This window comes from Laetiporus sulphureus (genome assembly GCF_001632365.1).
Source record: "Laetiporus sulphureus 93-53 unplaced genomic scaffold LAESUscaffold_5, whole genome shotgun sequence".
Classification (NCBI taxonomy): Eukaryota; Fungi; Basidiomycota; class Agaricomycetes; order Polyporales; family Laetiporaceae; genus Laetiporus; species Laetiporus sulphureus.
In genome coordinates this window covers 921543-948000 of record NW_024468514.1, presented here as the reverse complement: position 1 = coordinate 948000, position 26458 = coordinate 921543, and the positions used below count along the sequence as shown (strand labels likewise).

The window sequence follows — 26458 nt, the reverse complement described above, 5'->3', positions numbered from 1 at the left end:
TGGACTGAGCAGCTCGTGATGCCTATCACAAGTCCCCATATCATCTTAATGATCATCCTCGCCTTCAAGTACATATCTTTGCAGAGATCATGCAGCTGTCTTCCCAAACCACCCTCAGAAAATGATCCTATCAGGGGCAATTATCCCCATCTTCGAAGCGGGTGACTACGCTGTGCCTCAATTGGAACCTGGGGCATTGTGACCATGACCCTTGCCCTAACCAGTGAAAGCATGGCCTCTGCTGGGAGTGTGGAGGACCACATCGTGTCAAGGACGATGCCATCTGCCATAACACATTCAATGCTCACAAAAGCCAATGAGGCCCTGGAAGCAGCCGTGGCAGCACATGTAGCAGCACAAGGGCCTAGACCTCTTGTCAAGGCAGCTTCCACCTTGAGCAAGTGGAAAGCGGAGTCCGCCAATAAGCTTCCTCGTTTTCGATGAAAGTTTGGTTGGGCAGATGCTGAACATTCACTCATGTCACCCACTGCCTGATTTACTGAAGTGGCACCACCCATTCCAGATCCACCTGCTCACCTGCTCGCTGATTCTGCTATTAAGGTGGCGCTTGAAGCTTGCAAGGACCATATTCGGGTGGACACCCCGTTCAATGTCGATAAGCTTGAAAGGATCCTTTTTGATCATCCTAATCCACTTTTTGTCCAATCCATCATGCATGGTCTTCGTCATGGGTTCTGGCCACCAGATGATGGTGAATGGAAGGTAGAGATGGAAGAAGTATTCAAAAATTATCTTGCTGATTCTCCCGATATCGACGCTATCCGAGCATTTCAAGATAAGGAATTATCAGCTGGTCGGTGGTCATCGGAGCTCTCGCAGCTATTGCCTGACATGAAAATCTCCCTCATGTTTGTTGTATGGTGAGATGATAAGCCTCGTGTCGTAATGGACCACTTTGCCTCGGGGCTCAATGATGGTATCCCGTGCACTGCAGCCACCATTCGCTATGATAACATGTGCGACTTTGGGCAAGAAATGTGAGATGCCCACCACACTCATCCTGGCCATCACCTGATTGTCTTCAAGGATGATGTCACCTCCGCCTTCCTGAACCTTCCTGCTCACCCACTCTGGCAGCTTCACCAGGTCGTTACTGTGGATGGTAGTATCTTGTCTGCCACCTCATCTTCAGCAATCGTGCTTCACCCCGCATATGGTGCTCAGTCTCTCAGCTTCTCTGCTGGATTGCTGTCTGCAAACTTGATATTGTTGGCTTACATGTATACATGGATGACAACTTTGGCTGGGATTTTGAGGGCAGCTGTGTTTACTATTGCAGTCATCTTTGCCCATGCTGTCAAGCACAACTTCTCATTTTTTGGGACACTATCTCCTGTCCGTGGGATGACCAGAAGCAGCTCTTTGGCCCGGCTCTCACCATCATTGGCTTCTGAGTTGACATTAACCTCAGATCGATCTCCCTCTCTTCATTCACACTGGTGAACTTTTGCGCTGATATTATTGCCTTCCTCCACACAGAAACACATCGTCCGACATTGCGAGACTGGCAACGTCTGGCTGGCTCACTTAACTGGCTTCTCAATGTCTTACCTTGGGGTCATCCTGCCCTTACCGAACTTTATCGCAAAATCGCTGGTAAAATGTTTTGTTCCGCTGGCCTCTTCTTGAATTGGGAGATCATCACTGACCTCACTTGGCTTCTGGATACCATTCCACGCTCCACTGGTGTTCGCTTTGTCGACGATGGTCGTTGAAATATCTCTGAGGCTGACATGGTGATCTGGACTGACACCGCGCTCATCAAGGCCCTTGCATTCGTCTTCTCTAACCATGCCTTCATCTATCCCATTCAATCCTGCTCCGGTTCTCCATCCATCGACATCTTCTTCCTTGAAATGATGGCTATCCTATCTGCTTTCCACCATGCTGCCTCCTTATCTCATCCTCCTCATTGGGTGCTTCTTTGGACTGACAGCCTCAATTCTGTCGATGCTCTTCATTCTCTTGCAGTGGTGCAAATCCTGCACAATGCTCCTCTGTAGGCCATCACCAGTATAGTCATGGAGTCTGGCATCGACCTGCATGTCCACCACATTCTGGGCAAGCAAAATGTGTGTGCCGATATGCTGTCTCACTTGCTTCTTGATGACTACACTGCACGATTCAATGCTGACTGTGTCTGCCTCTTCTCACCTCTCCACCAGCTTTTGCCGGCATGCTGGAGGAAGTGCTTTTGAATGCCCTGGGTGGGCAGCGTCATCCTCGCACTGCTCACTCACCCACCACTCTCACATCCATTGATGCTTGCATCACTTTTTTGCAGGCTTCTGCCACTGAGCTCTCTACCCAGAAGGGCTATGCCATCGGTGCCCGTGACTATATCTCTCTTTGCATCAAGCATGGCCTCCCTCTTGATCGGACACCATCCACTCTTGCACGCTATATCGCATATACATGTCGCTTCATTCGCTCTGCACCCAAATACCTGTCAGGTGCTCGGCACTTCTTGCAGGACATCTATCCGGACTTTTTCCACAATTGAGCACATCCTCTGGTTCAAGTGACTATCCATGGCTCCCGCAAGGTTCGTGCTGATTTTATTACTCACAAGCTCCCTCTGCAACCACTTCACCTCGCCATCTTCGCTCGCATCGCTTTTTGCAGGCTTCCGCCACTGAGCTCTCTACCCAGAAGGGCTATGCCACTGGCGTCTGTGACTATATCTCTTTTTGCATCAAGCATGGCCTCCCTCTCGATCTGACACCATCCACTCTCACATGCTATATCGCATATACATCTCACTTCATTCACTCTGCACCCAAATACCTGTCAGGTGCTCGGCACTTCTTGCAGGACATCTATCCAGACTTTTCCTGCAATCGAGCACATCCTCTGGTTCAAGCAACTATCCATGGCTTTTGCAAGGTTCGTGCTGATTTTATTACTTGCAAGCTCCCTCTGTGACTGCTTCACCTCACCATCTTTGCTCACCTCACCCTTCACTCCAATCTTTATGATGATCTCCTATTTGCGATCATTCTTTCCTGTGCCTTCTATGCATGCCACCGCCTTGGTGAGCTTGTTAAGCCTAATGACCACTCCTTGTGGGACTGGCGCAAAATGATTAAATGGGCCTCTCTCCACTTCCTCCCTACTCGTGTCAGCTACCATCTTCCTTATCATAAAAGTGACCATTTCTACATGGATACCACCATCCTCCATCTTTGTCAAGCCATTGCCTGCCCGGTTCATCTGCTCACTACCTATGTCTCACATCATGATCATTGTCATGGCACGCGTGCAGCTCTTTTCCCCTGTGCTGATGGCTCTGAGCCCACTCACGCCTGGTTCAATCACCATTTTTTCGCTCTTCTCGATCATTCATTTGGTGGCCACTCAGCCTGCACTGGGGGCGCTACGTTCTATGCTGGCCTTGGTCTGTCAGAGGATGTCATTCAGAGACTTGGTCACTGGTCCTCCCCAGCATGGAAACTATATATTCGGGACAACCCTTCTGTGCATGCTGCTTTGCAACTTGCTTCTCTCCATCCTGACTCTTGATTCGGCTTCTCACTCTCATCTTCTCTCACCTCCCCCTCCCCCACACACATCATCCTTAGGTCATAGCTGAGACGCTTGAAGACGTCAGACAAATGATATGTGAGGGCCTCCGGCAGATGCCGGAGGCTCATGAACCCACTACTTCTCCTCCTCCAGCCTGATGGAGACCAGCACGGCAGCAGAGGTTGGAGTAACACTGGGTTCCAGAAGTAAGGGAGATGTTTCGGAGGCCTCTGCGCCTCATCAAACATCTCATTCCTACTCGCTCAGCATGCTATATGGGGGCACCGCCACCATGCTTGTGCAGGATCACGTGAAGCGGTCATTCATTCAAGGATGCTGAGTGTCACAAAGCACAAAGCACTTAACCCAATTAAGGGCAAGTCTGCTTGTGTGACCTGCACAAATAAATCCACAACATAAAAGCCTGCCACAAGGGCTAGGCTGAGGATGGTGCACAGTGACATATAACCAGCAATCAAGGCAAAGCCCCAATGCATGCAGCAAAGTGGTGCCACTATCTGAGTGGCGAATTGGGTGCTTGCTAGCTTGATGGTCCAAAGGGTTCCTTTCTAGGCAAGTGGCCTGATGTCATGTGATCAACATCTGACAACTTTTGAATAGGGCAAATGGCCAGTGTCATGTGATTGGGTGGCTGAATCCTGGGCACTTGGTGGTTATGTGGTAGACACAGTCATATCTGCAATGTATGTGGCAGTATTGTGCTGTTTGTCCAAGTATCCACTTTGTGAGACCAATAGGAAGATTGGTGTCTGAATAACCACTTGTCATTGCCAAATGAGAACTTTATGGTGCAAAAAGAAAGGTGCCACATAATATTGTGACACTGAGGTACGTCAGCGGAAGTTCTAGAAGGGATGGCTTAGGCTGCAACACGTGATTCATGCCAGGCTCGAGCTTGCCACCACACAGGGGATACAGCACACACCAGGGGCTTGGAGATGAGCACTTATAAGCCCTGGCGAAGAGAGGATGGGACAGAGCCTCGCTCTTCCTCCTCATCAGGTAAGTGCTTGTCTTTCTCCCGTCGTTGGAGAGCTTTGCTCTGATACACGACATCCAGTTGCATAGGGACGCATCGGCTCCACCGTCATTAAGATCCCCAGCAACGAAGTGAGTTCAGCTCCGCCGCCACCCTGTCAGCTTTGCTAATATCCCCATCGCAGAGCTTGATCCATTTCTATCTCTCCCCCTGCCCTCCTCTCCCTCTTCTGTTTTCTTTTTTCTTCTCGCTGTTCGCTTTCATTCTCCGTTCTTTTCCACTGAACCTTGTCTTATCCTGCTTCCATTTTCACTTCTTTTACTATGGACATTGTCTACTAATCTGCATGTATATACTTCGCTGAGGCGCTCGAAGATGCCAGACAAATGATATGTGAGGGCCTCGGTGGATGCCAGAGGCTCGTGAACCCGCTACTTCTCCTCCTACAGCCTGATGGAGACCAGCACGGCAGCAGAGGTGCACTTTGCATACTGGAGGCCCAAAAGTTTGCATATTTCAGGCTCATTTTGAGGGATTTTTGTGATAATCATCTAGGGGAGTTGCCTGGGTCCTACATCAGGAATTTGGTTCGCATTGCATAAGCGCGAATAAGCAATTTAAATTGTAGTTATTGCAAAAATTATATTGACCCCTATGCGAGCAATTACGAAAACCTGAACGATTTGCACAACCAGTTACAATCACAGCAGTACCCCGTTATAATGTGTAATGATGCATACACTTATAGATTACAATTGTTGACTATCGGGCACCTGAAACGTTGTAATCGCAGCAAGCAGTGATTATAATCATGAGTAAACCCGGCATGCACATTGTAACTGCAAGCAAACAACAATATCCAAGCAGTGGTCAAAATTCTTATTTATGCACACAGTAAGCAATGTAAGCTTTCATTCCATCTTTTTCTGATTTTTATTGCTTTCTTTACTGCTCGTAGACAATTCATTTATCACAAGCGCTTACTAGTCGAAGCATTAACCTACTACCCACTCAAAATCTTGCGAATGTTTACTACAGGACTCGAACGTGCATATACACGGGAATCATTCCATGGTAAAATAGTGCTGCAACTTACCAGTTGACTATAGATATGATGGTACATGCTGTCGTACATACTTCATGTACTGTCAGATAAGCGCCGAAGATGTGTCATGCCTGTGGCATGCGAGCAGGGTGCATATACTGAACATTCGCATTGTCCCTGCTCATTTCATCTGGATGCACTTTCTTGCTCACTGTGTCTCTGTCTATGATCTTCCTAGGACTCTAGAAGATCTTTTGTCACCTTCTCTGCCTGCTGCACTGCACTTTTACCATCGTACTGACTCATCTATGGCTAAGAAGAAGGCTACTAGAGAAACCTATTGCTCAAAGCACTCATCCTCGCAGATGCTGAGTCTCTCGCAGTCATCTTGGATGATGTGGAGTGCATCTGGATGGACTTGCCTTTGCCGTCGCAATGCGTGAGAGCGTTCACGAAGCCTCGCTCCACAAGACGGTGTCATTCTGTGAGGTCTTACATTTCCATCATCATCTGTCGTTGATGCAGCCACATGCTCTGCTGAGGGAGTGCGAGCAGCCTAGCATCATGCCACCCATGCACGGTACTCCATTTTTTTCCAGCAAGTGTTGAAGTGCCTTGATGTGCTGTTATGATGATGTGTGAACCATGTTCACATATCAAATATTTCCAGTCAACAGTGGTGGCAGACATTTCGCTGCTCATTCGGGCTTCTTGTGCATTGCAGTGAGCTGCATTCTTCTGCCTCCTCATCAGTGGCATCAAAACTGCCTCATTCTGCCACCAGCACTCTCAGAAAGTACTCTGCTTGCATCACTACCTCAATTGCCTTCTCTTTCGTACCCGACGAGAACCTCGTGATGCTCAAATCTCATGCACTGATACTGACCACTGCAGGCACAAAGACGATGCAAGCTGTCAATGCATCTGTCGTCATCCTGTCCATGGAACAGTACTGGACCGTTCCCATGCTAGCTGTAGAAATGCACCTATCTGCCCTCGCAGGTATAAGACCGAGATCGCTGAGCTGTCGTGAATGAAGTGTGCTCTAACTTGAGGTGTTTGTGCATCCCACCGAAGGGCATTCGTGCGGTATCTGGCTGTCGCAGCATGGAAGGGCAGCAGGTGAGCATTCTCGTAGTAAGAATGAGTAAGTCAGGATGGGGATACTCATGGTGCGTGCTGGATCATGTCGATGGTGGGCCTCTGCTAACCTGTCTTGCTCATTAGTCGATTCCATGGGCCATTTTGTCACATTTTCCTTCACAACTCTGTACCTGATCTCACCTCACAAACGTGCTTCACCTTCATGGTTACCAACGCTGCACTTCATGATTCCCATTCTACTCTGTTCACCTCCATGGTGAGCCTTGTAATGTTCATCTTGCTTCATAATCTCCGGTAGACTTCTCAATAGAAGATTGAGCATGGGATATCTGCTATCAACACGAAGATGTGGACCCTGTTGATTTTTGCTCAGCATATGCTCAGTTTCGCTATTGGCTACTCCATACACGAGATGACCACTGAGTGGTAGCATAACTAATCGACTAATGAGGTCCCTCAATCGAGTTCCACCATTTTGGCACCATGCAGAGCAAGTATTCCTCTGTCACCGACTGTTTGGATTCCTTTACGAATGCCCATTTGGATTACAGATTCATCTCAAACAGAGTGCTAGTATTCGTGCTCGCCCTCATCGCACCTCCAGCTACTCAAAAAGCTCAACGAGGATATTGAGGAGATCACCAACAGACTGCCGGAAAAGTTAGCAAGTCAGCAGTGTGGAGGCGAAGGCCATCATCACATTGCCATGTGTGGTCCATGTCAAATGAACATGAGGTTGATGAACGAAATTTTTGAGCAGTCAAGTCAACGACCAGCAAGACCTTGTCGCGAGTATCTGTAGATAATAGTCTGGCAAGTCATGCGAGGACTTCATGAAAGGTGAAGATATTGAGGGATGAGAGCATCGTCAGGTTGGTGGATGTGCATTCTAAGCATGGCTGATGTGAGTAATGATGAATAGGTGTGTTGTGCAGTCACATCGGGAGTAAGGCTCTAACATTTCTATCTATTTACTATGTTACATAGTTTTAACTGTTTACTATATCTGTTTATTTACAGTTGGGCCTGTACATAGTAAATAGATGTATATATATAGTATAAATAGTTTTATGATGATATAGGGCTATTGAGTGCACAATTGCTAGATTTGACAGCACAACAGTGAGCCAATTGAAAGTCATAGTGTTTAACAGCAGTCACCACTGACAGTTTATCATCATATAGGCTCATGAACATGAGTTTCTTGTCATTTCTTGTATGACATAAGATTTTCTGGTCATTTCTGGTGCAAGTGTTGACATTGAATGCTTGTTTTCTGCTCACTGTCATGTGCTTGCTGATGCAAACAGGTCCTTAAAGGCCTCAACAATCACAGAGGCTGCTCACAGTTGAGTAAAACTCCATCAAAAGATGGGACCAAAAAAACTATATAAACTTTATATAAACTGTTTATATGACATATAGATAACTGTTTACTATATACTATTTATTTACACCTCAGGAGTGTAAATAGTATAAATAGTTGGAGCCTTAATCGGGAGTAGCAAGTTTCTCCGGCAGAGTCCTTGGTAGGAAATAATCTAGCGAGTTTTTTTTCCGATTCCTGTACATACGAACCATAGAGTGATACTAATTTCGTGTTGTCGCGTACCTTGGGTGCTTGAATCACAGCTTGGAGTTGGCGGGCATCAGTGCAGATGCTGAACTAGTATTATGCATCTTCCATCACTTCTAATCCCCCCAGCTTTGCTAGTTCACACTTAAAACAGGCTTATAATCTCTGTCGAGTATGAACATATGTGATTACGAGTGATCCGGACTTGATTGTAAGCAGTAATAATGTGGTTATAATATTTCAGCAAGGTTATAACTGATTGCCACAGCTTGTAAGCAATCATAATACATGCCCGCTGCAGTACAATCGCTAAGAAAGCCTCCCGCGAATATTATAAACCTATCTATTTGCGGCCTTCGCTTATAATCTCAACCCAAATTTCCTGATGTACGGGGCCCCCCAAACTCCCGAAAGCGAGCCTGGCACGTTAGATGGTATCAGTGTCTCACTGCTGGATCTATTGCTGAGTCAGAGATCAGGAGGATCAGCGTGAGTTACTTCACATACTACCTTCTGGGCGTTGTTGGTAAACGAAACAATCCGACTGCTCTTCACTTTGTCGTAGAAAACTTCTGTCGATGGGTATGAATCAGTGATACGTGATTCTGAACAGCCGCATGAATAGCTGTGAAAGTACGCATGATTCATCTCCTGTACAGTCACCCTTGAGGTCCTGAGTCCGGAAAATATCTCCCCATCCAATGCCCTGCGAAGCTCGTGAGACCAACTTTCACTCAATTGAGAACAAGAACACGAGCAGGGCGAGCGAAGCCTTTGTTCTCGGAGCGCCATATTCGGATACGGGCGCGATACGTCCCAGGTTTTTTGGTAAGCGCTATCTCGTAAAGGCTTTATGGCTGCTTCACGTCGAAACAGAACAGTCAGGATGCTGAATTTGGCCAATCGCATACATGTATCGACATGGCAGCGTGTGAGACATTGCGATACTGTCCGATTCATTTGCAGCGCAGCTTTGTATTTCAACGATACGGCATCATCATGGTATGAAGCGCTCTTGAAGCGGTCAACGTTGACTCAACGTTGAAGACCCTATAAAAGCTGCATCATGCGTCCTCAGCAGCAGTCACTGCTTCGCCTTTTTATATTCAGCACGACGCGCACGGCATAGATACTCGTCATTTACATTGTCGTCATGAATGTTTCCGTCATCACGGCGTTCTGCATGTTCGTCGCGTTCGCTACAGCATCCTCTATTCCGACTGGTGCGCCATTCGTCTCCTGCTAAGCTCATCAGACTACAGTTTGACCATGCATGAACAACGTTGTCAATCCAGGGGATATCGTTGTCAATCCAGGGGATATGCACCTGATCGAGAGCGGCGACCTTGCTGGTAGAGATATCAATCCTGGCTGTCAGAACTGCTGCGGAAAAAGAGGTTGTGTCTGCTGTTAGTCATCTGTTATCGCGTATACTACCCGTGAGTTGTGAATAATATCATTAAGTGGTGCGTCGGCATGCTGACATAGCGTTTTCTTCAGTGACGGATGATAGCATTGATAGGCTGAAGTGTTTGTTCAAAATTTCTATTTCTTGACCGTATGCTCTCTATCATGTCTGGTATTCGGTAAAAGGCTGGCTTCCATTGATTGATACACAACGCATTCCAATCAAGATGATTCAGGAGTTTCGTACAATTCAGGTTATGATGTTATCTTACAGAGACCTCTCCCTACTGCAGAACTTCATTCAGTCTGTGTAGCGCGTCCACCCTCGATCGGAACCCTAAACATTGCATACGGCTTGGTGCGTAAGTCCGTGCTGCAGCTACTGCATCAGTGCCACGAATTTTCATTGACAAATGTATCACGCACCCGTTCTGATAGTCAGGCGCGAGCCACAGCCTAAAGACGACTATTCGTTAGACATCAAACATATTCTGCACAACCGGGAGCTACGTACTGGTTCGAAGTGAAGTACAGGTAGTTACTTCCATTTTGTAAGGACACTACCGATAACGTATCCGCCCACTAGTATCATAGTAAGCATGCATACCATTTATCAACTGAGCATGCCCACCTGTATGAACGGTGCGCGGATGAATGGCTCAACAAGGCTCGTGTTGGGATTGAAGCGATGGATGGCATTGTGCTCTGCAATGAACAAATACCTCAGACGTTGCACACTGAAGATAGCCTTGCTGCTGTTATTCACCTTGAGAGCCCACATAGATGTATCCGGTGCTATCCGTCTCCAGCCCATCAGCGTGTCCTCCGAATCCACCGAGGTCTTCAACAGCCTGCCTCGCTTGAATAAAAGCATAGGGATTATCCGAAGATGGCTGCTGCTTCAGATATGATGTCGGGATGCGGAACAGGCGGCGTTTGGCCAGGGGCGTCACGTATAAGTATTCGCCATCTATATGCAGTCACATAATCAACGTTGACGATCTTCAAACCTCTGGATGCCTTTACCAGCTCCAAGAGCGATCCCGTCAGCGGCGAACTACAGCATGATCAACGAGTATCTTGAATGACATTGTATAAGATCCGCACCGGAGACATGAACTGAATGGCGTTGGGAGGACCGATAGGGTGATAGTAAAAAGGAACTACGAGATTTATCAGCTGAATCCGTAGTCAACGACACTGATGGACTTGACCTCCATCGTATACCGGGACAAACTCAGGGTCAGGCGTCACAGCAGATGAGAAGTCTAGATGTCTCCAGGACTCCCCAGTTGCGAGGTCGATCACGACGATGCCGGGATGATAGGGCGAACTATCTGTGATGTACACATATCCTCCACCACGCAGGTCGAAGCGCACGTCGTTGATGGAAGAATCAGCATACACAACGTAGTCTGGGAAAGTGTAGGTCACGAAGTTCGTCCCATTCAGGTAGAATCCGACGAGCTTCGGTCCTCCCGGCACAGCGGCGTTGAGGTATGTTCCATTCACTCGTGGGCGTCCAGTGTCGAGTGCCCATACGCGATCCAAACCGTCGACAACGACCGATTGAACGAATATAAGCTTGTCGGTTGCGATACTATATCCTGGGTTGCTTTCATTCGCGAAGGCCGGAGGCGTGTTCCAGTCCTCACTATAAGATGGGTCAGAATATTATGAGATGTTCTCGTGAGTGCACGCTTACTTGGGCCAAGCAGCCTCCGTGGTAGGGCCCGTGAATACTGCTAGAGTGTACGTTTCATTACCCCGCGGGAAGCATGTGAAAACCGTCCCGTCACTGGCCACCCCGACGCCCTATCGTTCATTCATGAGGTGAGTCCGACTAAGCGCTAGATAATTTTTTCATCCACAAACCGTCGGCCAATAGTTATAATATGCATGAATCAACTCGATCTGAGGCCCAAACAATCCTCTGTCATAGTGGATGTAGGCTTCGGCCAGAGCGGAATCAGCGGTGAGCCCGTAAGGAAGCGTTCCCGTCGCACTCGCTAGAGTCGAGTTCGGATTCGGTGTGCCAGGGGGCGGATACTCTGGGAACTGTCTTCCAGATCAAAATAAGAGCCGAATGTCTATTAAACATGAAGGAACGCACGTCAAAGACGCTCGAGTTTGTCTGCGCGACTGACAAGCCGACCAAGACGGCCAGCATGGAGAAGAACGGGAACATCATGCCTCGGACCGTGGTAGCCAGACTCAACCTAGCATTATATACTATGCTACCCGTTCGAAGCTGTGTCATGCGTCGACGTATTTATAGCGCAGATTGTCGAAACAATCCAGACCAGCGTATACGCAACTTTTCGCGACCTTCGGGAAGTTCAATGATGCAGACCAGAATACCATGACAAATCGCCGAGCGGCGAACGGACGCTCTCGTCAGCATCGTGGCGTCGAGTATGCACTAGGATGAATAACCTCACCGAGCTTCGCTACTCCGTCGATCCACATGCTCATGACGTTTCAAGCCACTCTCCGGCAGCCAACGCTCGTGTCCTTCCGTAAGTGCTGACGGATAGTCGACTCCCGTGCTTTCCCATGAACCCGCACCACGCCGCTCGCATCTATGGTAACGTGAAGCCGCGCAATAAAAATATACACTGACCTCCAATTCTATGGGCGAATCCCATGCACGGCGACAGCCATACTCCCGAGCGGGTGCAGTAGAATCTATTCATACAGAGCCGATACAAACACACTTGCGAGCGAAAAGACCTCCAAATGATACAGCCAGAAGTGACAGCCACGAGTAATACATTGTCCAGCGAGACGGAACGCGAAGAGAGGTGACATCATCCACAGCACATCACATCGAGAGCGATTTGCAAAGAAGGCGAGCGTTGAGCAAATGGATGCTGAACCGTGCAGAGAGCAGTACGATGAGAGCGAAAGAAGCGGCTTCAACCAGCGGAAGTTGAATATGAGAAAGGCATCACATGCTAGCACCGGGATTTCCCCATCTAACCTAGGGCGGAGAGCCGTTGGACCAGGGCTTCGATCAGGTCAGGTTCTACTCCAAATTCTTTTGCCAAGTCCCCGTATGTTCCTTGCTCCGGGCTAGCGCTTGCATCGCCACTGCTGTCAGCGCGAAACTCTCGGGTATCACGGTTGGGCGGGGTCGGGGTATAATCCTCGCTACGAGATCCCACAGGAGAGGAAGTCGATCTTGGCATGGATGCTTCAAGGATATCCGTTAACTTGTTCATTTGCTCAGACGTGAAGGCTGACATGCATATTGCTTCAGCGGGATACTCGTCACATACAAATGCCTCAAGTACCTTGACAATCCATAGCGGCACGAACAATTTCTGTCATTAAGGTGGTCCAATCGGACAGGGGATTCTCTTCGACTCGGACCAGCAATACTTGCACAGCGGCTAAGGCACATCAACAACGGTCATATCCATGATCGATCAACGGGCGAGGAGCTTACCATAAGTTATTTCTGAGCCACATGGGGATCAGCATTACATAATAGATTCTATACCGCCCTTACGCACCATACATGGCATCCCTCAACGTGCCAGACCAGAATACTCTACTATCATCATCGGCTGGGAACTTCGACAGAATGCTGATAAGGGAGTGGAAAGGAAGAGATGGAACTTTGAGAAAGTGGCTCTGAGACGTCCAACAGTTAGTGTGATTCGCCTCGCCTACGCCTGAAAGGTACGCACATCAGGTGAACGAATGAGATGCAGGAGCGAATTCAAGTCGGCCTCCGATAACAAGCCACGCTGGAGAGTGGAGATAACGCGCTCATTGTCTAGACCCGACAAGGAAGGGCGGGAACCGTCAAAGTTTCCTTGCCACGACGGGAAGAGCTGACCATGTGGAAAAAACCTCATGATCAGCGGGTATCCAACCAGGCCACTCAATCCGGAAAACTTACCGCTCTCATGAGCTCCTCCTGACTACTTTTGGTGACTGTGACGCCCCTGGCTCGCTTTCCACGACCAAGCACAGAATTCTGCGCACTGCGGAGTGCCGCCTTCGCAGCATCGGGGCTGGCCATCTCGGCGTATGCGTGACTCAGCGTCTTGCCCTTCCGATCGAGAAGGACGTGCACGCGCTCAATGGGATGTTTCAGCCAGGTGGCAATGGCAGGAGGGGTAATGTCCTACAGGGCAATACATGGAGCGCCGTCAGTGAATGGTAGGATGCTCTTACAGTACTTTACGCACCCAAGGCACATTATCAATGCGCAAGACAAAACGCTCCTCTTGCTTCGTATTGGAGCGATGTGCGGGACGAGCACCTGCAATCGGAGTAGAAGCGCCTTGAGCACGATCCATGAATTCGTCGTATATTGCGAAGGCGCCAACATTGGCGTTGTCGAAGGCGCTCGGAAGTAGGTTCATATCACTTCGGAAAACGTCCGGGCCGTTATATGCGCGGTTATCATGAACGTTCGAGCCGCTGCGATGAGGGCCGCCATTGTGGTCGATACCGCCCGTATCAGGAGGCGACTTGTGTAGCTGGAAGTTGTCTACCTTTGCTTTGCAGACGGCGCACTCCATGTCCTTTTCGCCCACGATATTAAGCGCGCTCGTAAGACAAGCAGAGCATAACGGGTGAGAGCATGGTTCGAGGATGGCGAGCGCACCACCGGTGGAACCACACACGGAACAAGCGAACCCGGACTCCTTCGTTTCCTCCTGAGGCTGCGGTACATAGACCTGTTCTTGATAAAAGTGCAGGGGTTCCGAGATCGCGGAGAGTTGGGCTTGTAAATTGAACGATTCGTGAAGAGTAAGGGGAAGTGATTGCGAGGACAACGTGGAAGCAAACGCGGGGGGATAGGGAGCGAATTCATCTTCATCTATATCAAAAAGTTCCGACTATTGGCAATGAATGGTCAGACGTATACCATCATATGAATGAGCAATCTTACCTGTTCGAATGTAGGACGGCGGCGAGGTTGAGCAGGATCGGTTACGCTCCCTCGTAGCCTGTAAGAGGGCTGAGGAGGGGGTGTGTTCAGGATTCCGGGAAGACGGGAAGCGCGAATCGGAGTGTAGGCCTGCGTCGGGTCGGGAATCTGGGACAGCGGAGCCGTAGCGTGCGAGAATGCGCGCGCACGCCGTTGGGAAAATAGAGAAGGGGCAGGAAGTAATGCTAGTTATAGAAGCTCAACTGCAGATCGCAATTATAATGCAGTGGGTGAGCACCTTTATCAATGACAGGGATGCTGATTTCAAGGCTGGACTCGTCAGCTGCAACAAAGCATGCGTGTCAGTGTTTGCAAATGAGTCTTGGGGGGCATAGGATAGACGATAAACGAAACGAGGAACCAAGCGCATATAGTCGCTTTGAATGACATATGTTGTCTTTAATGCGGAATAAAACACTTATTGAACATGTTCGCCATCATATTGGCTATGGACGGCGATAAAAAGGGCGACGCCACGGTGGCAGCAACTGTAAAAGCTGATTATATGCGCACCAACTCACCCTGATACTGCGAATCATCGCTCGGAGCAACTTTAATTCCATTTTCGTTCGCGCGGGCCCTCCAATTTTCTGCTATGTCCGCAAGACTTCTAGAATGCACAAGTACTTCTGGAGACAGTGACAGGCTATGACGCCTGCGATTAGTCTCGGACGCGGGGGTTGGCAGGTTCGACTCGTTAGAGGAGGATGACAGTGATGTAAGGCTAAAGGGAGTGTAAGGGGTGGAGAGATTGGTCATGGGCGTGTATGGGGAACTGGATTGGCGCGCATGAGCGGAATGGGCGACGCGTTGAGGGGTGACCGGAGGGTGGCGGCGGTCTGCCTTTGAGCGAGTGACTGTAGGAGAGGTTGGCGCTGACGCTGGTATCATCGTACGCCTCGTGCTCATCGTCGCCGCCGCCGTGGTCGCGTTGGGGGATGGTGGATGTATGGGATTTACCGCCGTGAGAACTGGACGCGTCGTATCGCGATCACATGTAGAGCGCTTATGTAACCCGCGTATTATGATTCTGAGAGCCATTGATGCGTTTGCAGCCAAACTACCTGTCTATCAAGCGACATGTGATGTTTTCAAGAAGAAAGGCGGTCCTGCACTTTTTACTTAAGTATGTTCTTCTGAGGTATTTCACAGTTTGCTACTAAGTACATACCCTCAATGAGCTCGGCGACTTGCGCAAACGATGCCTCCAGACGTTCATACACTGTATTGCAGGAAAAGTTATGCAACTCGTCCGATCAGAAATTTTGCATAGCGTTCCTGGAAATGGCAGCCTGACAGATATATCAACGTCCCCAAGCTTTGCCTGCAAGGTGCGACCTTGTGCGGAGCCGTTTCGATATTGACTGACCTGTCAGTGGCCCTGATCAGGATGTTGTCTCCAGCGTTAACCGCTATCCGAAAACACGTATCCGCTTCGGCTCGAATATACGCTTTCGGATAACGGTAAACGGCTTTGCAATTGATGCATATCCGCTTCGGGGGATGTATAAATGCACGTAGGACTCGTTGCGGTCCGGTACCAACTCCTCATTCTCACTTGCTGGCCAAGTTGTGATATACCCCCACACTCAATATTTTCACATATCTTTTGTTTTATTCATCATGACATCTGCTCGCGTGGAAGCTTCCTCCCTCATTCCTGACTTGACCCACCAGACCATCGATGATGGCCGTCTCAAGTTCATGCAGCGACTTGGCGCCGGTGGCTATGGCGTCGTATACCGGGCCATAGACACGACATCCCCGTGCACCTCTTCCAACCCAGAACCCAAAGAATATGCCGTGAAGGTGGTGCAGAAGGCCAAACCCAACACGCGTAGCTGGCGCTACCAGAGACGGGAGATCTCAGCTCATAACACCTTGAAAGACCACCCCCACATCCTCACGCTACACCAGGTCATCGAGGACGATTCCTATATCTATCATGTGTTGGAGTACTGCCCTGGTGGCGACCTGTTTTCCGCCGTCTTGGAGCGCGGCATGCTCATGGGGAATGATGAGCTGGTCAAGAAGGTCTTCGTCCAGATCCTGGACGCAGTCCACTTCTGTCATGAGAATGGCATCTACCACCGCGACCTCAAGCTGGAGAACATCATGTGCATGAACGATGAAGCCACTGAGGTTGTCGTTGGAGACTTTGGTATCTGCACTGATGCCTCGACGAGCAACTCGTTCGGCTGCGGAAGCAAGTGTTATCTGAGTCCAGGTGAGCATTCATCGAATTTCTTGATAATCCCAATATCTGACGCTGCTTAGAATGCATTGGCAAGGACTTCAATTACAAACGCTACTCTCCCAAGACTGGAGATGTCTGGTCACTTGGCATCCTCCTGGTCAGCATGCTCGTCGGATGCATTCCGTGGAAATACGCTAGCACGGACGATCAGTGGTTCCTCAACTTCATGGCGCATGAGGAGTATCTCTTCCGGACGCTTCCCATTTCGCGGAAGGCAAACACACTTCTTCGGCGCATCCTCACCTTCGACCCCACCATCCGCATCTCCATTCCAGAACTACGTGAGGAGATTCTACGCATGGACACCTTCTTCGTCGATCCGGACGAATTCGACTGCGCTTCCCGCTGGGCGCAGATTATGGGAGGCCCGTATTCCCAGCGCTCGTCTTCATCCGTGCAGTCGACGGACATCGGGCCACTTCGAGACGACAATGACAGCGTTAATCAGCTGGAGGTCGTCGTCATCAAAGACAGCAATAATGTCTTCCGGATTGTTGACAGCTTCGGCACGGCCGCCTCCGCCTTTGTCAACCAGAGGAGAGAAGATTCGGATTCTGACGATTCCGATGATGAGAGCATTGGCCCCATCACTCCTGAAACTCACGCGCAAGATCCTGCTACGTTGGGAGACGTCCCAGAACTTAAGCTGGTGGAAGGGGAGGACTTAGAGGATCCTATTAGTCTCGTGCCTCTTGTGTCGAAGAAAAACCAGCGCCACCTGTTTGTGGAGCCTGTCTTACGACCAGTACAGATCGCATCATAAATATACACTGTGTATAGCGGCCTCATAATCGTAGTACGACATTGTGTCAAACATCAAATTGTATCACGAGTGCACTTCGATTCATAGAAAAAGCAATGCAAGAGCTTTGAGACCGTCGAACATGAGATACAACTGTACGTACTGAATGGTTACAACGCTTCTATAGCCCTCCTCGTCTCTGCCGCCTTCTCCCTGATCCGAGCAAGTTGCCTCTCCGTATCTTCCTTGAGCCATCGGTACTGCCGCTCCATCTCCCTCCGAATGAACTGCTCCACGGTCATCGCGCTCTCCTCTTCCGTCAGCGACGTGATCTTCTCAATCGGGAACATTGCCATCACGGGCACGAAGGGCGCATCTGGCTGCTCGGCCATAAGAGACGTTGGAGCGAAGGCGGGCTCTATAGTCAGCAGACGCGTGTCGGGCGGTGAGAGGTGACGCGAAGCAGCAACCGGAGTGCGGGGAGGTGAAGGTACGAAAGCAGGTGGGACTTCTTCCTTAGCAAGTACGACCGGAGGTGAATGCGGGTTATCCACCTCATGATCTGCGAACGAAGGCTCGCTGGACCCACTAGTGGCTTGAAAATATCCAGCACCGCCTTTTCGATCATGAGAAGGGACCATGACCTCCATCTTTATCTTTTGTAGCGCAACGGGCGGATCATCTGTAGGCGATGACGCGCTGGCTTTCCTGTCTGTCCCAGAGGAACCGAAGGCATTGTTCTCAGCACGCGCAGGGACCACAACTTCCAAGTGCATTTTTTCCGGCTCAACATGCTCCTTCGACAACGATTTCTTGACTTTTTTGGCTGGAGCAGATGTGCTGGAAGAACTCGACCTATGACGAGCAGGAATCACGACGTGTACCTCCATTTTCGTCGGCTCAACTTGTAACGTAACAGGGTGCGGAGTAACATGACCATCCGCAGCGGGCCACTCGTGCTGAGGAGGTGTACGAGCGACGGTGGGTTGGGATGCGGGAGCTTTGCCAACTTGCGATGATGGAGCCGTGCTGGCCTGCGATGTAGTGGCCACAAAGTCAACGTCCTCCGCATCCGAGAGAACCTCCACAATCCGCATCTTCTCCCTCGCCCTGCGCCCTGTGCTTCTCGTCATGCTGCTCGAGCGCGAAGGCGCAGGTTTCCTCCTTCTGCTGCCTGCAGGGATCGTGGAACTAGTCTCGGACGAAGTGTTATTCGCCTTTTGGCCGCCTCGAACAGGCTCCGGTACGGCGTCGACCATGATGATGTCTTCGTCGACATCTCGTGTCTCTAGCGGATGCTGGCTGGAGGTCACCCGAGATGGTCTGGGGACCACCCGCTGCAGCACCTCTGTGCCGCGGCGCTCGGATGATGGCATTGTAGGAAGCGCAATATCGACCTTCGTATGTGCCTCATGTTCAACAGCACGTCGTGTATCACCAGATGGGCGTTGGGAGCTACTCTCTGATGGAGCTCTGAAAGGAATAAGAGCGATAGGAGGAGCCGGAGACGCAGCGGAGGCGGCAGGCGGTCGCTTTGTAGTCGTCTCGCTCGCGTCCGCACGTCGCTCGGACATCCTCGTCTTCGTCACAGCCGATGTATACTCGTCCTCGTTCTCAGAGTCCGCCTTCACACCTCTCTTCGATTTGGCCCGCGAGACCTTAGTCGGCCTCGGCTTTGGTGCAGCGACAAATTCCGCATCCTCAGACTGAGAGTTCTCGGCAGGCTTACTTGCCTTCACGCTATATGCGGCAGCCTTTTCCGGTAGTCGTTCGTCGAGAGATGCGTTGTCATACTTGTTAGGTAAGTCTTTCAGCGGCCTGGACGCTGGTTTCGATTTGGAGTGGGAAGAGGCCCTATTTTCATTGTCATCGTCATCTATAGCGCGTGCCTGCGTCTTGATTGAAATATTATCAGTATCTGAATCTTCACGTGCGACCTCCTTCTTGACTGGCGCAGGTTTCTTTGCTTTCGGCGGGCGGCCTCTCTTCCGTCTTTCCTTGGGAAGCGGTGCGACCTCTTCCACCACCTCTTTATCCTCCACTCTGGCTGTCTGCGTTTGCGTCTGCTTCTGCGCACTCACGTCCACCTCCTCTTCGTCCTCCTCCTCAATGACTTGGATACGCTTCTTGGCAGCTGTCCGCTTCGTCCTCGACACGCGTTTACCAGCATCACTCGCACCGCCTGCATCGGTATCCTCTGTGTCTGACTCGACAGCTGTGGCCCTCCCGCTCGCACTCGTGCCGCGGGCAGCACGCCTGGAGCCAGGGGTTTTGACAGTTGCGGACGATGCCCTGCTCCTCGTCATTCTAGTGCTACTCTGCCGCGCTGACGTAGATGACACGGCTAGTTCGTCGTCCGAGTCCACTCGCAACGCTCGCGATGCCGGTTTCGATACCGAGAACGTCTTGCCTTCCTTCGCGAACCACGCTTGTAGAAACGCGCAGCGGTTGTGCTGTGCTCTGTCCTCACGTTTCACATGCTCTTCTCTTCGTGAAACAGAGATCACTATTGCTAGAATTGGACTGAACTTGGGTTGACTTACAATGGATCATCATCATCGCCCCAGCTACTCAGGGCCAGACTGCAGTACATACAGGTAGCTGTGTCGTCATCCTTCTTGTGTGGTGTGTAGATAAATCCGGCCTTCGCCATCTGTGATATATGCAGTATCAGCTTCAAAGTAAAGCCAAATAGAACGAAGGCATGAGGGCTTTTCAATGCCCACGCTCGTTATACATTCCCGCACGCGCTCGCTTTCCGTGCCCAGTCAGACGGTAAACATACCATTTCAGAGTTGGCGCCATGTCGTTCGACAGAATCATGGGGCCACTGATTCTTGAAGGTGAATGTGCCGAGACGCGCCTGCTCCATGGTGCTGCTTGTCGGAATGCGTTCGAGTTCTGTAAAATTGTAGCTAAAGACAATCTACTTTGGCCGTTGCATCTAACACAATTTATGCGTCACACACCTGCCATCTTCACACATGTCATGAAACAATCCACATCTCGCGGCTGCCCAAGGACACGAATTCCGGCATTTCTGCCAGTGGATCTCAAACGGGTCGTCGTCTTCACTCCATCCATCGAGTTCTTTCTTGCACATAAAGCACTTGACATTATCTGGGTTTGCTCGGGTAGGATTGAAGAAGAAGCCTGCCTCAGCGAGTGTCTGCGGTGTTACGGTGTATGACTCCTGGTGCGGCCATTTGAATGACTTTGAGGACTGTTTCGAGCGTTTCTTGGTGTGGGCGTCGCCGCCAGGGTTGAATGAGTCGATTCTGTCGGTCAGACATTGCATCTGCGCCATCGTCGTCGGTCTCAGTGAACAGGTTCAAATCGCGTCGTCACGAACGCGTGACGTCCGCGGCTTATCACAGCATTGTCACGTTTGTGGCAACGCGACTGCGCTCTCCGCATTTTGAAGTTCGTACTGCCTTTCTGTGCTGCCAATATCTCGCATGATGAAGAGAACGTACAGCAGAAAGGCCAGCCAACGCATCTCTCGTCATGCTGCGCTCGCAATTACCGGTCCGTCTGGCTCCTCAAGTTCGGACCAGGAAGACGTTCGTCCCGTCCGCAAACGTCAGAAAGTCGAGGTCGAACGCATCATATCAAGGACAAAAGATGATCTTAGACCTAAGAAAAGTATCGAATATGAGGCTGCAGATGCCTCTGGGCCATCATTTCCTGCAAATACGGGTGAGTCATTTTGAAATTTGAATGTGCTCGAATGGGCTCCAGAATGGTTGCCCGTCGTGCATGCGCTGAGTTTGTCATGGCATCCAAGTCTACATTCTTCTTCCTCCAAGAAGCTGTGTTGCGTACACGGCTATGACTTGTGGTGATGAGCAACTTCTCTCAACTGTGCATCCTACAGAGTTCATGTGTAGTCTAAGTGATGTGCATTACCCATGTTCCCTGGCATGCTGGCAGAGTCAGTTCGGGATCACAATGCAACCCCGTCGTACCATGCAAAAACTTTGAGTGCTACTTTGCAGTACTCAGGGATGGGAACCTCGTTCCTGATGCGTATGATGATGTAAATGCTATAGGTACGCTCATCCTCGAGCGATCTGAACCTGTCACAACAACGCCTATTCGTTTGCGTCCCCCTCGTGATGCGCCTTGCGTGAATATGCACGTCTTCACATGCCAGAGTCAGAGACTCTTTTCTTGACGATCATGGAGATCAAGTTATTTGTCAGCTATGAGTTGGGTGGCGGAACAAGGGTTCTCCCATTCCAGAGCCCATGAACGTCCCCAATACGTCCATTTAAACATTATACTTGTCTGTCGTGTCGTTTGCCTCTTTTGATCATTCATTCTCCTTGCTGATCATAACATTGCAGTGGCCGAACCCAACAGGTCCCTACGCGATTCTTCCCCAATGAAAGGAGTGCAAGTAACTTCCAGTCCAACAAAGACGTACCTCTCTCGGGCATCTACCCGCCGCATTGACAACCGCTCGACTGCAATGGCCTCTTCCAGACCAATCTCTCGCTCGTACACATCCCCAGCTCCAACAGCTACTGACAGGCAACGCTCGCTCTCTCCGGAGAAGCAGATGAAGAACCTTGCTGGCCTCTTCGACTTCTCACTTTCCGTAGACGGTCCTTCCGGTAGTGTATCTAGCCCTTCCCGTAGCATCGCGAAGAGTATGCTTCGTCGGACAAATTCCGAATCGGCTTCGAGAGATTCTCGAGCAGGCAGGAGCTCGAAGCCGAGTTCCATACCGCATACACCGCAAAAGATTGCCAAGACACGCTCAGAAACTGTTATAGATTTAACTATTGACTCTCCTTCCACCCTGAGTCGATCGTCCTCTGCCTCAAAGTCCCAGCCAGTGCAAGATATATCCTCACCGGCGCTCCATCCCAGTACTCGCCCAGGACCGTCGAGCACCATGCGTACATACGCGGGCAAATCGCGCTCATTTCTGGTAGCGCTCTCTGCTCCTCAACTCGGAACCCCCTCGCGCACCAACTCGGGCAGTCAGGCTCTTGATGACGATGACGGCGACATGCATGTTCAAGAAGAAGACCTTGAGAACAGAGAATCATATACTGACCTGCGCACGCGCTGGGGTGTGGACGAGTCAGAGGATGACCCTCGGCCTGCATCACCCCCTCTTGCCTCTCAAAGTGAGAAAGGCAAGCGGAAGGGCAAAGGCAAGCCTCAGGATGTGCACGCTCCCTCCCTGCCGAACGGGATGATGAACGACCTGAAGAGCATCACAGAGCTCAGGAGCAAGGGCGAAAGTAGGCGATTCCTGGACGAGGTTGGGTATATCTTTGAGGGCTTGGATGCGGAGTCCCTCCTCAGCGTGCGCAGAGGAAGGTATGTGGTACGCTAAGACAGCGCGCATGAACCTCACACAGATGCATAGTGCACTTGAAATCGTCACCAAGTTCTGCGATGTGGATTTCGCACGTAGAGCTAAAGCCGCAGACTTCCTGGGCCGCGCATGGGAAGCACTTCGTGAGGCCGGCGCCGGTGACGGTGACAAGGTTTGATAATCGAAACTTTCACACTGTTCCGTCTGATGATCAAGCCTTACTTTGCGAACCTCATAGATTCTAGATTGCATCCTGGTCTTCTTTGTTGCACTCGTTTCTCGTGACCCTCGTGACATCGAAGATCTGGCCACGAGGACAGATTTTCTTCCACTTCTTTATAAGATGCTTTCTTCCCTTGAACGCAAGAACGACCCCCTATGGTTCACGTCATCTTTGTTGAACGACGCCGTGCTCAAGCAGGCGGGGATCACGCGCGTGGAGAAGACGCTGGTATGTTTTGGATTAGCTAGTCTCTTAGACACTCTGACGATGAATTTATAACAGTTGACGAGTTTAGAGAAGCTGGTGCGGAAGAAATCGGGGATGTTGTGTGCATCGGAACCCGTAAGTACGGAGTCACCAGTCAGTTCTTTGTTTTTGATAGTCATGCGAAACTTCAGGTTTGCAACCGGGTCCTGATTTCAATGACACTGAGTGCCTTGTTTCCCGCCGTTCACAACGAGAGACATTTTCCATGTCTCCTTAAAAGTCTCTCCTCAGAGATCCGCCCGATCGCATCCCGAATACCCGCGTATGCGTCTGGTCTCGGCATGCTGCCTGCGTTATCGTCTTCAACGTATCTGGACTCGTGGTCTTTCCTGCACACCGACAACTGTTTACGATTGCTCGACTCGTTCCTTCTCGGACGATGGGAGCGAAGTGAAGGCGAGGAGAACTCTGATGCCCGGCTCGATGCGCAACGAGAAGGGGAGCTGGGTTCCTCCCTCGTCGGCCTATGTATCGCTTGCGATGTGATTTCTCGGGACTCGCTTTATCCCGACCAATGCTCGCAAGGTGAGCCGTCGTAAGCTATTGATTTCAGCATTTGCTAACCTTGCGGATAGCTCGTCGATGCTTGGAATCTGTGCTACGAGTGCTTATCAACATGACTCATGACGATCTTCCGTGGTGCCAAAAGCTTCTCAGCGAGCCGTTGACCCTCCCAACAATCATACGACTCATAACGATGTCACACCGAGACTATGTGGGAACGATGAGCAATGTGAAGCGCGAAGCCGGCGCCGATGATGTTGAAGATCATGGGAACGTTTCTTCGTCCTTAGACCGATTATGTCTTGCATTAGGACTTCTCACAAATCTCATACAAGAGTGCCAAGAAGTCAAAGACGCTCTCCGCCTCACATGTGAGTTGATACGTTCTCTATCACTTTAATCAGTATCTAAGGCTGTTCATGCGGCACGCAGCGGCCAGCGTCACATGCCCCGGACAGCGTGCATGTATCATAGGCTGCAGATGCACTGCCCGTATCAGCGCTCTCGGGTGCCTTGCTGAGGTGTATGCTCAGTATTGCAGCTTCGATGACACTTTGGCATCCGTCCTGCGGGGACACATGGCAGTGCTGTTCGGCATGCTAATGCAAGGATCCCCGGAAAATCGCCGCCTGCTATTGAAGGCCTTTCCCGGAGCATCTGACGAAGCGACACTGGATGCACTCGTCGAGCATGCACGTTCGTTCACCTCGTTCTATCTCGACTTCACCAAGAGGGTTTCTGCGGTGGTAGAAAGCCAGGACGATGCGGACGCTATCGGCAATACAGAAACGTGGGACGTGGAGCTCGATAACGATGTTTCCAGATTGCTCAGAGACGGACAGGGAGAGACTCTGGCACAGGAAGCAGTAGCATTTCTTGAAACCCTCAGAGATGAGACACGGTCACGAAAACGCTAGTGATTCGCATATGTCAAAGGAAGAGTAACTAGGTGGGTTTTGATACATGTATAAAGTAATGCGTTTGATAGATGTTATTGATATAGTCTACCCAGATGGACCCCATGGTATAGATGGTATTGCTACATCAGCAGAGGTATAGCTTTTGCGTCAAGCGTCTGAACAATCCAGATGGCGGCAGTCCGCTGAGGCTTTGTTTCGTGGTGCTCCGTCGAGAAACTACCGGCCGCGACTCCCCTTCAGCTCGTATTTCAATAACGGGGACAGCGGGTCCCAGCACTTGCGTTTTCAATCCCTCGCTGTCGCTAGTCGATTGTGTCGCACCGTCGGAGGCCTGGCGTAGAGGCGTACGAGGCACCTCGGTAATCTCACCGCTGCCAATCGAAGATAGCACCGTGCCCACGAATCTCTCCGCGATATCCGTCTCTTCAGTGTCTAGTTCCCCTTTCTCGATCTCGCCATCGCATGTTGCACAGCGCTTCTCAGTGCCAAAATCCTGAACGCGAAGCATACATGCCTCAGGTGCGAAGAAAGTATCGGTGCGCAGGACCATTAAGCGCAGGTACGGTACGGTGATGCGATTTGATTCCTGAGTGAAGATCCGTTGGAGGATGATGCTGGCACCTGATGATATTGGAAGCGATTTGCGCAGGTATTCCCCGTCTTTCTGGTATGCGCGGTAGCATCCGTCCTCCATGATTGCCTTTCGCCATGGATTGTGCTCGGTGATCATGGCGGTCATGATCACTCCCAGCGCCCAGACATCGTTGGCTCTTGTGGAGTACGGATGGGAGCTATAATTTCCAATGCATTCTAAGGCGGCATGGTCAGCAGAGCCTAAAGGAAAAGACGAGCGCATTACCGGGGCTCATATAAAGGTGGCTTCCTGCACCGAAGGACGTGCTGTACGAATGCCTTGTAGACAAGCCAAAGTCGCAAAGGAACATACGCGAACCATCCGTACTGCACATGATGTTCTCCAACTTGATGTCGCGATGGAAGATGCCCTGCTGGTGACAGGCATCCAGGGCGTCCATCAACTGCAGCAGCGTCCGTCTGACGAATATGTCGTCGCCTGGAGTTATACGTCCTTCCAGCACGAGTTTGAACAAATCACCGCCAGGGCAGTAATCGAGGATGAGGAACACCAGAGATAAGTCCGAGTCTACGATGACACCGTGCAGCGTTACGATGTTCGGATGGTCAGACACGAGCATGTGGTTATAGATCTCGTTCCGCTGGGCGTCGTCCCGGACAGATCCCTCCTCCGCCTTTAACATGCACTTGACAGCATACTGAGGTGGGAACTCGGCACTGGTCGTCGTATCCTCCGCGAGGTACACGACGCCGCTGGACCCTGAACCAAGGACGTCCAACAGCTTGAGGTGGCCATGGTCAATTGTGCAGCCAGTGAGGTTAGGAATGTACGAGCTCGCGGGCATGCTATGTCGCGTTCGTTCTGTAAATGTCGAAGGAGTGGGCAGGAGCAAGCTGCACGTACAAGTTTATATGAGGACCCACCAAACGGGGAAACGGAAATGCATATCCGAGCTTCCGTGGCGGGAATGCGCCCTCCTGCTCCTT

At 50.5% G+C, this 26458-nt stretch overlaps 9 protein-coding genes across 9 annotated transcripts; 5 read left to right on the top strand and 4 right to left on the bottom strand.

Annotated features, from left to right (window-relative positions):
* Positions 1-18: 18 nt before the first annotated feature.
* Positions 19-1002, top strand: LAESUDRAFT_734877 (uncharacterized protein; the record flags this gene model as incomplete). Its single annotated transcript, XM_040910549.1, has 3 exons — positions 19-31; positions 524-873; positions 895-1002. 3 exons carry the CDS (start codon positions 19-21, stop codon positions 1000-1002), a joined length of 471 nt encoding a protein of 156 aa, XP_040768221.1.
* Positions 1003-3327: 2325 nt separating this feature from the next.
* On the top strand, positions 3328-3501 carry LAESUDRAFT_636296 (uncharacterized protein; the record flags this gene model as incomplete). Its single annotated transcript, XM_040903453.1, has 1 exon — positions 3328-3501. A coding segment is annotated over one exon (174 nt), but the record flags the coding sequence as incomplete, so codon positions are not given.
* A 5897-nt stretch (positions 3502-9398) lies between these two features.
* Positions 9399-9791, top strand: LAESUDRAFT_721845 (uncharacterized protein). The gene is made up of 3 exons (XM_040908087.1): positions 9399-9494; positions 9567-9710; positions 9772-9791. Exons 1-2 carry the CDS (start codon positions 9425-9427, stop codon positions 9683-9685), a joined length of 189 nt encoding a protein of 62 aa, XP_040768219.1. The 5' UTR covers positions 9399-9424; the 3' UTR covers positions 9686-9710; positions 9772-9791.
* A 184-nt stretch (positions 9792-9975) lies between these two features.
* LAESUDRAFT_755975 (uncharacterized protein) lies at positions 9976-11866 on the bottom strand (the record flags this gene model as incomplete). Its single annotated transcript, XM_040912110.1, has 11 exons — positions 9976-10051; positions 10105-10134; positions 10193-10260; positions 10310-10383; positions 10445-10648; positions 10705-10735; positions 10786-10841; positions 10893-11332; positions 11384-11493; positions 11554-11736; positions 11792-11866. 11 exons carry the CDS (start codon positions 11864-11866, stop codon positions 9976-9978), a joined length of 1347 nt encoding a protein of 448 aa, XP_040768218.1.
* A 790-nt stretch (positions 11867-12656) lies between these two features.
* On the bottom strand, positions 12657-15538 carry LAESUDRAFT_644997 (uncharacterized protein; the record flags this gene model as incomplete). Its single annotated transcript, XM_040903891.1, has 9 exons — positions 12657-12919; positions 12975-13073; positions 13197-13317; positions 13374-13520; positions 13589-13816; positions 13881-14537; positions 14591-14814; positions 14868-14912; positions 15151-15538. 9 exons carry the CDS (start codon positions 15536-15538, stop codon positions 12657-12659), a joined length of 2172 nt encoding a protein of 723 aa, XP_040768217.1.
* Positions 15539-16111: 573 nt separating this feature from the next.
* LAESUDRAFT_426684 (Pkinase-domain-containing protein) lies at positions 16112-17601 on the top strand. The gene is made up of 3 exons (XM_040902416.1): positions 16112-16856; positions 16907-17241; positions 17292-17601. Exons 1-3 carry the CDS (start codon positions 16253-16255, stop codon positions 17319-17321), a joined length of 969 nt encoding a protein of 322 aa, XP_040768216.1. The 5' UTR covers positions 16112-16252; the 3' UTR covers positions 17322-17601.
* LAESUDRAFT_673243 (uncharacterized protein) lies at positions 17545-20956 on the bottom strand. The gene is made up of 4 exons (XM_040905515.1): positions 20598-20956; positions 20414-20543; positions 20172-20281; positions 17545-20115 (listed from the first exon to the last, which is right to left on the bottom strand). Exons 1-4 carry the CDS (start codon positions 20933-20935, stop codon positions 17799-17801), a joined length of 2895 nt encoding a protein of 964 aa, XP_040768215.1. The 5' UTR covers positions 20936-20956; the 3' UTR covers positions 17545-17798.
* Positions 20957-22285: 1329 nt separating this feature from the next.
* LAESUDRAFT_644492 (uncharacterized protein) lies at positions 22286-24874 on the top strand (the record flags this gene model as incomplete). Its single annotated transcript, XM_040903862.1, has 7 exons — positions 22286-22965; positions 23015-23135; positions 23202-23414; positions 23469-23528; positions 23585-23978; positions 24029-24328; positions 24390-24874. 7 exons carry the CDS (start codon positions 22286-22288, stop codon positions 24872-24874), a joined length of 2253 nt encoding a protein of 750 aa, XP_040768214.1.
* Positions 24875-25400: 526 nt separating this feature from the next.
* LAESUDRAFT_618217 (kinase-like protein) lies at positions 25401-26316 on the bottom strand (the record flags this gene model as incomplete). The annotated part of the gene is made up of 2 exons (XM_040903241.1): positions 25401-25687; positions 25737-26316. Coding segments are annotated over 2 exons (867 nt in total), but the record flags the coding sequence as incomplete, so codon positions are not given.
* Positions 26317-26458: the final 142 nt, after the last annotated feature.

Excerpts from the sequence above, each read along its gene's own strand:
- LAESUDRAFT_721845 (XM_040908087.1), top strand. The coding sequence starts at position 9,425 with ATGAATGTTTCCGTCATCACGGCGTTCTGCATGTTCGTCGCGTTCGCT. Across the intron at positions 9,495-9,566 it reads AGCATCCTCTATTCCGACTG|GGGATATCGTTGTCAATCCA; the intron begins GTGCGCCATTCG and ends TTGTCAATCCAG.
- LAESUDRAFT_673243 (XM_040905515.1), bottom strand. The coding sequence starts at position 20,935 with ATGGCGCAGATGCAATGTCTGACCGACAGAATCGACTCATTCAACCCT. Across the intron at positions 20,282-20,413 it reads ATGGCGCCAACTCTGAAATG|ATGGCGAAGGCCGGATTTAT; the intron begins GTATGTTTACCG and ends CATATATCACAG. Across the intron at positions 20,116-20,171 it reads GGCGATGATGATGATCCATT|AGAAGAGCATGTGAAACGTG; the intron begins GTAAGTCAACCC and ends TGTTTCACGAAG.
- LAESUDRAFT_426684 (XM_040902416.1), top strand. The coding sequence starts at position 16,253 with ATGACATCTGCTCGCGTGGAAGCTTCCTCCCTCATTCCTGACTTGACC. Across the intron at positions 16,857-16,906 it reads CAAGTGTTATCTGAGTCCAG|AATGCATTGGCAAGGACTTC; the intron begins GTGAGCATTCAT and ends GACGCTGCTTAG. Across the intron at positions 17,242-17,291 it reads GCGCTTCCCGCTGGGCGCAG|GGACATCGGGCCACTTCGAG; the intron begins ATTATGGGAGGC and ends CGTGCAGTCGAC.